The sequence below is a fragment of the Artemia franciscana genome, unplaced genomic scaffold, assembly GCF_032884065.1.
Source record: "Artemia franciscana unplaced genomic scaffold, ASM3288406v1 PGA_scaffold_29, whole genome shotgun sequence".
Lineage (NCBI taxonomy): Eukaryota > Metazoa > Arthropoda > Branchiopoda > Anostraca > Artemiidae > Artemia > Artemia franciscana.
In genome coordinates this window covers 99,517-111,917 of record NW_027062660.1, presented here as the reverse complement: position 1 = coordinate 111,917, position 12,401 = coordinate 99,517, and the positions used below count along the sequence as shown (strand labels likewise).

The 12,401-nt window shown below is 37.2% G+C and overlaps 1 protein-coding gene across 1 annotated transcript in view; it reads left to right on the top strand.

The window, feature by feature from the left end:
• The window catches only part of LOC136041557 (calcineurin-binding protein cabin-1-like), a 41,742-nt gene extending 32,825 nt beyond the window's left edge, over positions 1-8,917 (top strand). Inside the window, exon 7 of the mRNA XM_065726245.1 lies at positions 7,459-8,917. Coding sequence (XP_065582317.1) covers positions 7,459-7,590 — 132 coding nt within the window. The 3' untranslated portion in view covers positions 7,591-8,917. The remainder of the gene's footprint in view (positions 1-7,458) is intronic.
• Positions 8,918-12,401: the final 3,484 nt, after the last annotated feature.

Here is a 12,401-nt window from a genome sequence, read left to right as displayed (position 1 = left end):
TTGAAAAAAGTGATAATTTCCTGATCATCTAGGTTAGGAAATGATGAATGCAATGGTCTATATATATACATATATTTTTTTATTTCGATTCATAATAAAGACTCCTTATTAGAATCCCAATTAGTCCCAACTTTTCAAAAATACTTTAAGTATTGTTGCAAAAATATTTTAGGTATTGTTGCAAAAATATTTTAAATATTTTGTAGTACTGTTGCAATATTATAAAAAAAAATCGAATTACTCAAGATCGAATTAATAGCTTTTGCTATAGAATGATATCTTTATCTTAATTTTGTGCTGAAGTGCAACAAAATATAAGTTTTTTGCTATTATTAATTATTATTATTATATTTAATAATTAGCGATGTTCTAAAAAAACTCAGAGAACTTAACCCAAGCAAGTCCACAGGCCCAGACAATCTACATCCAAAACTGCTAAAAGAACTTGCAACGGTAATAACAGAGCCACTAGTCTACATTTACAGAAAGTCTCTTGAACTCGGTGAGCTTCCCACTATTTGGAAAAAAGCTATTGTCGTCCCAATATACAAAGGTGGGAAACGAGAAGACCCATCAAACTACAGACCGATCAGCCTCACTTGTATTATGTGTAAAGTACTTGAGTCTCTCATTGCAGACCACACCCTAGAACGCTTAAAACGAGAAAAAATACTTACCGAAAAGCAGTTTGGTTTTCTTAAGGAACGATCTGCAGAGATCCAACTGCTTTGTGCCACAGATGATTGGAAGAAAAACATCGACAAGGGGTTCCAGATTGATCTCATATACTTGGATCTCAAGAAAGCCTTTGACAAAGTTCCCCATAAGCGTCTCGTCAAGAAGCTCAGGAAATACGGTCTCTCATCATCCGGGTCCTCATTCAGTCTTCTTCAATGGATTACGGACTTCTTAACTGGAAGAAAGCAAGTTGTGTGCGTAGAAGGTTGTCTCAGCAATGCCGAAGAAGAAGTTCTTAGCGGAGTACCCCAGGGGTCAATTCTCGGCCCCCTTCTGTTTAATCTCTACATCAACGACCTAGTTGAGGGCATCAAATCTGACATCCTTCTCTACGCGGACGACACAAAGCTCTATCGTGTCATCTCGTCATGTGAAGACATTCACCACCTGCAGGCGGATCGATGACTGGATGAGGAAGTGGATCATGGAAATCAATACCCAGAAAAGTCATATCCTCACTCTGGGTCCACAAAACTTTTCATCCTCATACTTTCTTGGTTCCGCTGCAATCACTCTTAGTAGAGAAGAAAGAGACCTAGGCATCTTAGTGGATTCTGAACTGAACTTCAGTAGCCACTATGAAGCTGTCGTCAAGAAGGCTTCCAAAGTTGCTGGTATGATCAGAAGAAACTTTTCGTGCGAGGACGACAAAATGCTTGCTACGCTCTATAAGTCCCTTGTCCGCCCGATTCTTGAGTATGGACATTGTTCTACAAGACCATACTACAACAAGGACATAGATGCTCTCGAAAATGTTCAGAGGAGGATAACTAAATTCTCTCCCAGGTTACGCTTCCTTCCCTACGAAGAGCGGCTTAGAAAGCTTGAAATCCCAACCCTCGCATATAGATTCCATCGTGGTGATCTTATTGAAATGTACAAGCTCTGCAATGGAGCCTATGATAACGTACCAGCCCAGAGAATTGTGCAGTTCAATAAAAATCATCTCCGAGGACATCAGTACAAAGTGAGTATGGAACGTTTTTACAAGGACATGGGCCGATGGACTTTCGGCAACCGAGTTGTTCAGCATTGGAACAACTTACCAGAAAGAGTAATCTGCTCCAGAAACCTACGGACATTCAAGAAGGAAGTTGATGAATATTATTCAAGTGACATTTTCTCCTTATGCAAATTTAGAAGAAATGCAAATTAAGATTTTTGTTTTGTAGAGGCTTAACGGCCTGCCATCAAATTTGCGAATATATTTATTTTTTATTTATTTATTTATTGTATTGCCAGCTTTTGCTATTATTACTTTTTTATGATTAAATTTTTAAAATTTTTTTGTTTTTCCTGGTTAGCCTGTTCCAATCTTTAAAATTGTTTTGATAACGCTTGCTAGATTGCAGCTACTGGTGCAACCATAAAGAACATCAGTCTGAATTTTTTTTTCTTTGTCTTAAATCTGCGTCTTAGAATGAAGACGCAGATTTTACTAGAATTTTATTATTAAATTTTATCAAAAAATTAAATCACCTGTAACGCTGGTTCATTGTTTTATTTATTACTAGCTGTTGGGGTGGCGCTTTGCGCCACCCCAACACCTAGTTGGTGGGGGCGCTTCGCCCCCCCAATCCCCCCCCGCGCGCGTAAGTCGTTACGCGCTATTGTAGTTGTGTCCCTGTGATTCTAATGATTGCCCTTGAGCTTTGTTGATGGTGATTGCTAATCGACCATTCCCTGTGTCGCCGTCGTCATTTATATATCCCCCTGTGCCCCCCGGCGTCCCCGTTGTAGTTGTGTCCCTGTGTCCCGGTCGTCATTTATATTCCCTGTGTCCCGGTCGTCATTTGTGTCCCGGTGTTCCAGTCTGTAATTTCTCTTTGAGTTCCCCGGTCGTCATTTATATTCCTTGTGTCCCGGTCGTCATTTGTGTCCCGGTGTCCCGGTCTGTATATACATTCGTTTTTGAATTTGTCCTTTTTTTTAGTTTTTAGTTTGTTACCTTTTTTTTGTTTTTTAGAATGATTGCCCTTGAGCTTTGTTGATGGTGATTGCTACTCGAACATTCCCTGTGTCCCCGTCGTCATTTATATATCCCCCTGTGCCCCCCGGCGTCCCCGTTGTAGTTGTGTCCCTGTGTCCCGGTCGTCATTTATATTCCCGGTGCCCCGGTCGTCGTTTTTGTCCCGGTTTCCCGGTCTGTATATACATTCGTTTTTGAATTGGTATATGATGAAATAAATTTTTGTGTTTTTCTTTTTAGTTTTTTTCTTGGTTTTTACTTTTTTTTAGTTTTTTTAGTTTTTTTCTTTTTTCTTTTTATTTTTTTTGGTAGTTTTTACCTTTTTAGTTTTTTTATTTTATTTTCATTTTTTTTAGTTTTGTTTTTCTCCTTTATTTTTCAGTTTTTTTCCTTTTTTGTTTTTTTTTCTTTTTTAGTTATTTTAGTTTTTAGCTTTTTTAGTTTTTTTATTAGTATTTAGTTTTTTTTCTTTTTAGTTTTTTTTTGTAGTTTTTACCTTTTTTTTAGTTTTTTAGTTTTTTTTTACTTATGTCCTGGTCGTCATTTATATTCCCTGTGTCCCGGTCGTCATTTGTGTCCCGGTGCTTTGTTGATGGTGATTACTAATCGAACATTCCTTGTGTCCCGGTCGCTTTCTCTTTGAGCGTCCCGGTCGTCATTTATATTCCCTATGTCCCGGTGTCCCAGTCGTCATTTGTGTCCCGATGTCCCGGTCTGTAATTTCGTCAATCAACAAACATGACGTCACTCGACACACACACACACACACACACACACACACACACACACACACACACACACACACACACACACACACACACACACACACACACACACACACACACACACACACACACACACACACACACACACACACACACACACACACACACACACACACACACACACACACACACACACACACACACACACACACACACACACACACACACACACACACACACACACACACACACACACACACACACACACACACACACACACACACACACACACACACACACACACACACACACACACACACACACACACACACACACACACACACACACACACACACACACACACACACACACACACACACACACACACACACACACACACACACACACACACACACACACACACACACACACACACACACACACACACACACACACACACACACACACACACACACACACACACACACACACACACACACACACACACACACACACACACACACACACACACACACACACACACACACACACACACACACACACACACACACACACACACACACACACACACACACACACACACACACACACACACACACACACACACACACACACACACACACACACACACACACACACACACACACACACACACACACACACACACACACACACACACACACACACACACACACACACACACACACACACACACACACACACACACACACACACACACACACACACACACACACACACACACACACACACACACACACACACACACACACACACACACACACACACACACACACACACACACACACACACACACACACACACACACACACACACACACACACACACACACACACACACACACACACACACACACACACACACACACACACACACACACACACACACACACACACACACACACACACACACACACACACACACACACACACACACACACACACACACACACACACACACACACACACACACACACACACACACACACACACACACACACACACACACACACACACACACACACACACACACACACACACACACACACACACACACACACACACACACACACACACACACACACACACACACACACACACACACACACACACACACACACACACACACACACACACACACACACACACACACACACACACACACCACACACACACACACACACACACACACACACACACACACACACACACACACACACACACACACACACACACACACACACACACACACACACACACACACACACACACACACACACACACACACACACACACACACACACACACACACACACACACACACACACACACACACACACACACACACACACACACACACACACACACACACACACACACACACACACACACACACACACACACACACACACACACACACACACACACACACACACACACACACACACACACACACACACACACACACACACACACACACACACACACACACACACACACACACACACACACACACACACACACACACACACACACACACACACACACACACACACACACACACACACACACACACACACACACACACACACACACACACACACACACACACACACACACACACACACACACACACACACACACACACACACACACACACACACACACACACACACACACACACACACACACACACACACACACACACACACACACACACACACACACACACACACACACACACACACACACACACACACACACACACACACACACACACACACACACACACACACACACACACACACACACACACACACACACACACACACACACACACACACACACACACACACACACACACACACACACACACACACACACACACACACACACACACACACACACACACACACACACACACACACACACACACACACACACACACACACACACACACACACACACACACACACACACACACACACACACACACACACACACACACACACACACACACACACACACACACACACACACACACACACACACACACACACACACACACACACACACACACACACACACACACACACACACACACACACACACACACACACACACACACACACACACACACACACACACACACACACACACACACACACACACACACACACACACACACACACACACACACACACACACACACACACACACACACACACACACACACACACACACACACACACACACACACACACACACACACACACACACACACACACACACACACACACACACACACACACACACACACACACACACACACACACACACACACACACACACACACACACACACACACACACACACACAACACACACAACACACACAGACAACTTATTTTTATATATACAGATTATCTTTTTTTAATAAGAGTGCCACCCAGGTTTTATATTTATTGTGTTATTTATATTTATTTTACATTATTTTTATTCCCAAACCTTTTTTGGTGTCTATATTAACTAATATCTTATGTAGAAAGCAATGAGCAACATCGTAACTTAAAAATAACAGAAGTTATTCCGCTTGAGTGGTTTTTCCTCCTCTTCAACCGGTTTCTATTTACGCTAAAGTTAAACTTTTGTCCCAATTCTTTAAGAACGACTCCAAAAGACAGGGGGTCCTTGAAATGGAATGCGCAGCTTTTATAGTACTAAAAACCTTATCGTAAGGAGCGAGGGATGGAGAAGGGGGCAGCCCCTCTCATACAGGGAGAACAGTGACATAAAACCAAGCCAAAATAAATGAAATAACTATTCACAAGTTAGATTAGGCAAGAATTTTCTCCCTAACGGTAAACGCAGCTTGTGTAAAGACCCGATTTTGATTAATGGAGTCCAATGATCTTGGTATAAAACCAAGGTATTTGTTGTGTATAGCCAGTTCGGTTTTAGAACAGATTTACGCCCTTAGTAAAATCTTTGTATTGATTTACCAACTGATAAGAAACAATCAATTACTTTCAGTGATAATTATTTGCTTTTGTATTTTAGTTCGAGGGCCCCAGGTAACCAAATAGAAAACTTCAGATTTTTTATTTTATTATCATAGGTTCAGTACATTACTCAGTTCATTATTTGTCCATTTTACTTATTATCAGTGTGTTTGAGTATGTATTGAGCATTATTATAACCATATTATGAATATCTAAAGCTTAATAAAGAGTATAAAGTGCCCAATTTGCTATTACCTGCCGATTTAGGATGAAGATCATAAAACTTGTTAATGATTTACTTTCTGCATGCATCCTATACTATTGATCTTAGCCTCTCTTAGAAAGTGGAAACTAAAACTGTTTTTCGGATCTTTTGAATTTTTTAACAAGGACATACTAGTCCAAGGTTTTTCTGGCACCCAAGGTGTGGGAAAAATCAGTTTGACCTATGTATTACCAGAGAACTTCATGGGAGGGTCTAAAGAGTAAAGATTTGAATAGAGTAGGATGGGCGAGGAGCGTGTGTAGCTGTTTTGGCCTCAGGTGGCTTGGTCTGCGTTGAATTGTTAGTAGTTGTAATAGCATGTATTACTCGAAAAAGACCTAAACAGACCCTCGGGGAATTCCAGTCTCATAAAATTAAAGTCATTTGGACTGGTGTCCTATTTTTCGACCTGGAAAATTATATCGCTTAGTTGTGACCTTCAAAGGTCCGTCGGGCTTCCCCTTGTGTGTGCACTCACGAGCTTAAGGAAAGAATCCTATGAACCAGTGTTGAAATTATATCTAGTTTATTTATTGATTTCCTTTCAAATGCAGGAAAGGATGAATTTCATAATAATTTTAATCAGTGAGAAAAGAGAATATAATATATTATGGAGAAAATAGAAAAATATAAGTTTCTAGAGAAGGAAATGAGATATAAGAAAACCTTTTGAAGCAGTGTACTAATCAAGTGTCTTCTAGTCGTTCTCGGATATAATCAAAGTCAAGTTGAAGTCTGAAGCTCCCCTATTGATCAGCTCTCAACCGTCTTCTGATACGCCTTCCGAAGTTGAGGATACCGACTTACAGGTAATTTTAATGGTGATCCTTTAACGGAGATTTTTTCAATGCCTTTTTCCTTCTAAAGTTTTGTTTGTTTTTATCTCTATTTTGACTGATTACTGCTTATTAATATGAAGTATTCCTTTACTGTGCTTGCTATTTTTCTTAGGAATATTTATTTTTCCTCTATTGGTAAATTAAAATGTATTTTGTTTTAATTGTATTAGCCTTTTTATATGTTATAATTTTTTAATCAAAGAACTATATGAATAATACTGTTCTACCATTATAGATATTGATTTTAAAAAATTTTGTTTATTATTTTTACTTGTTTTGCAATTCGTCTCCCTTGCGAAACTTACAGTGTAGTAAATAAGTATAATCGTCTGGATTTGTTGGGAAAGATAAAAGAAAAGTGTGGTGTTGTCTAGACTTATTAATTATTGCACTATTGTACTATACTAACTGTTTTCTAGCGTTTTATAGATTGGACCGTTTAATTTCCTTAGTGATCACTGGTGTCCGATACCCCTTTCAATTTTGTTCCAAATTGTGAAAGTACAATTTGTTCGAATCTATATGTTTTGTTTTTGCTTTTCAAAGAGAAATTCTAACAAAATGATTTAAAGTATTTCTTATTGTTTTATTTTTATTCGTTTTGTTAGTTTTTTTCTTATAATTTTACACTATAGATAAGAAAATAAAAAGAAGAATAAAATCATAAAAAAGAAGAATATAACGATAAAAAAGAGGAAAAAATCATAAGTGTATGGTTTGCTTGAGCAAATTAAGGCCTTGTGACATCAAATCAAATCAAGGTAATTTACAGTAGCGAAAAGTCATATACTCTCCATTGAAATTTTTTTCACAGATCTCAGCCGATGCATTGCTCTGACGGTCCGGTCCGTCAACTTACACAATCACGCGCTGTGAAATGTGTGACATGTTCGGGAAATAATTCGCTACTGTATATTACTTATAAGGTGCATCAAAAATCAAATAGTTTCAACTCAAAATCATTCCAAACAAACTACTGTAATATCTAGTTTTGTAATTTTTTTTTAATTATAGTTTTTTCCAATTTCAAATATATAAAATGAATTGAGGTTAAAGGCATCCATGGATAGTTACTAGCGTCAAAAAATGTACAAACTTTTGAAAAATTGAACAAAGTACCCTCAGCTAAGAGGGTTTGATCTTGATGAAAATATTTCCGTGGCTTTTATTGTTCTAAGCTTAGTTGGAAAGTGTATCTGTCTATTCTTCTAAAGTTTTCACACCTCCGTAAAAGCACCGTTTGGAACATAGGCGAGGAGGTACCTGGTTTGAACCCCCCCCCCTTAAATTTTTGTCCGACTCATAAAAATATTACAAAATTTATAAAAACAAATTTCTGTCGTTTTTTGAAACCCCTGATTTTTTTGGGGGGTGGAATGAAAAAACTATTCACGTTTAAATTTTTATGGCTGAAAAGTGTTTTCAAGTATAGTTAATTACTGTGACTTACATATAGCCTGTCCCTCACAGCCCTGGGCTAAGGATTGTACATCAAGCAACTCGTTCACTTTTTACAATCAGTCGAACAAAAGGCTTAAAAAAGAAAAAAAAAGGAACTTCAGCGCAGTCCTTGATATTTGAGAGCCTGATCAGAAATATTCTCTTTTTTACATCGTCACTGAATTCACCATGTTTACTAATAAAGTTTCCCATGAAAATCCGATGCTTCCAAGACGACGACACTTATTTAACTTTCTTGTGACGCACTTTGTATAGAAACACACAAGTTTTCTTGTTATTTTATGCTTCTTTTTTACTTTTAGTTTTTATTTTCATTGTTTTTTCCTTCTAGTAGAAAACACTTAAGCACATGTGCTAATAGTCAGACCATTAACAATATTAACACAAAAACGTTTTGTCTGCTGGAAGTAAAGTGCGAAATTAACACTTAAAAGGAACAAAAACCATTGATAATCAGCGTACGCAGCATATTTATCTTACGATAAATTCACATCAAATTTAATTAGATTTACATTAAATCATTTAAAAAGATTTAGAAATTTCATGTAGATTAATCTAATTTGAATAAAAAATCATTCCGTGAAAATTCTAGGCAGCATCTTGTAGGATTATAGAACTAGTGCTGTAGCGAGAACACAAAACAATATAGGCTATGGTTTTAGTAGAATGAGTGCTAAAACAGGGTATTTCAGAATATTATTTTATGGGGTGAATTCGTTTTATTTGATACATATTTTACAAAATGAGAGCCCAGTCTGATGGATGGCTCTCTTGTTGACCTAAAAGGACATTCTATTATTACCTTGTAGATAAACCTGAGACTTCCTGGTAAATATCCAAGCTATGGACTAACTTCAGAAATACGTATCAGTAATCATCTATACTATGTGTCGAGGTGTGTGCATTCGTGGAGTTTATATTAGAGTTTATTAGTTCTTGATTTCGAATAATACTTAAACATGTTTCCAGAGTTAAAAAGTGTATTTTACTGGCTTTTGATGCTATAACTGGTAATACCAATGGGTGATCTTAAAGTCTGTCGTTTTCGTGTTCTTTTTAACGTGTTTACATTAAGTCTTTTTTTTGTATTCACTTACAATTTTATTTACTCATTTTTTAAAGTATTTATATTTGTATGTTGAAAGCTACTGACAGTAATATCAATATTTATGTTGATATATATATATATATATATATATAATATATATATATATATATATATATATATATATATATATATATATATATAAAATATATATATATATATATATATATATATATATATATATATATATATATATATATATATATATATATATATTTATATATTTATATATTATATATATATATATATATATATATATATATATATATATATATATATATATATATATATATATTATGAAAAGAGAAATCACCAATTCAACAGCACAAACACAAAAAAAAGGAGACAGAAGGAGAAAAGGAAGACTGTTTTCCTAAATTAGTGATTAATATAGACCAGCACTTGAATGAGGCCTTAACCCTTCTCATCCATACAATCACATAGGTCAAACAGCATAGCCATACACAATCAACCATAAAGAATAATCCATGGACAGGCTAAAGAACGGGAAAAACAGGGCTAAAGAACGCAAAACCGCGCAGTTAGATGAAAATCCACCTGGACAGCGAGACTCAAAACATATCAAAACTAAAATGATAGCGATGATGATTGGGTTTGGGATTTTGACTTGGATAAGGTCATCAATGCCTACCAGATTTTAGTTAAAAAAAATAAAGGTTCGGCGATATGTATTTCATAGTGACGCTGAAAAATAAAGAAGAAAAAGAAAACTGAAAAAAGAAAAGGGTAAAAAACTAAAAAAGCTAAAAATAAAAAACACTCAAAGAGAAATTACAGACCGGGACACAAATGACGACCGGGACAGAGGGAATATAAATGACGACCGGGACACTCAAAGAGAAATTAAAGACTGGGATACCGGGACACAAATGACGACCGGGACACAGGGAATATAAATGACGACCAGGACACAGGTATTTAAGAAAATCGTTCAAAGACAAATTTTTAATTGTAAGAAGATCGTTGAAAGAGAAATTTCAAATTGTAAAATGACTGAAGAACCTACAATGGCAACAGCCGAGGAAGCTGCTCAAAACGAATGTATTCAAGCCGAAGTAGCTGAGCTGGTAAAGCGTCATGTTCCAGGCTCTAGATCTGAGAGGTTCCAGGTTCGAACCTTGGCTTTAGCATTAATACAAAAGAAGAAATAAAAACTAAAAAAGGTGAAAACTACAAAAAAAAACTAAAAAGAAAATACTGAAAAAACTAAAAAAGCTAAAAAGCACAAAAAAACTAAGAAAAGGTAAAAAACTAAAAACTAAAAAAAAAACTAAAAAAAAACTAAAAAAAGGTAAAAACTAAAAAAAAACTAAAAAGAAAAAAAACTAAAAACTAATAAAAAACTAAAAACTGAAAAAGAAAAAAAAACTAAAAAAAGGAAAAAAACTGAAAAATAAAGGAGAAAAAGAAAACTAAAAGCCGGGACACAGGGAATATAAATGACGACCGGGACACTCAAAGAGAAACTACAGACTGGGACACAAATAACGACCGGGAGATATAAATGACGACCGGGACACTCAAAGATAAATTACAGACCGGGACACCGGGACACAAATGACGACCGGGATACTGGGAATATAAATGACGACCGGGACACAGGGACACAACTACAACGGGGATGCCGGGGGCATAGGGGGATATTATAAATGACGACGGGGACACAGGGAATGTTCGATTAGCAATCACCATCAACAAAGCTCAAGGGCAATCATTAGAATAATGAGGTATAGATCTGAATACGGATTGTTTTTCCCATGGACAATTTTATGTTGCATGTTCAAGAGTCGGTAAACCTGACAATCTATTTATATGCACAGACAATGGGACAGCAAAGAATGTTGTATATTCGCAAGTTTTACGTAGTTAAAAATATATATATATATATATATATATATATATATATATATATATATATATATATATATATATATATATATATATATATCTATATTCACAGGTGGGACACTACAATGGTGCGTAACTAATATGGCGCGTAACGGCTTACGCGCGCGGGGGGGGGGGCTTGGGGGGCGCGAAGCGCCCCCACCAACTAGGTGTTGGGGCGCCCCACCCCAGCAGCTAATATATATATATTATATATATATATATATATATATATATATATATATATATATATATATATATATATATATATATATATAGCTTCTTGTTTAGCTTCTTGCTTTCAATGAAGTGTTAGTTTTGCATAACTCCA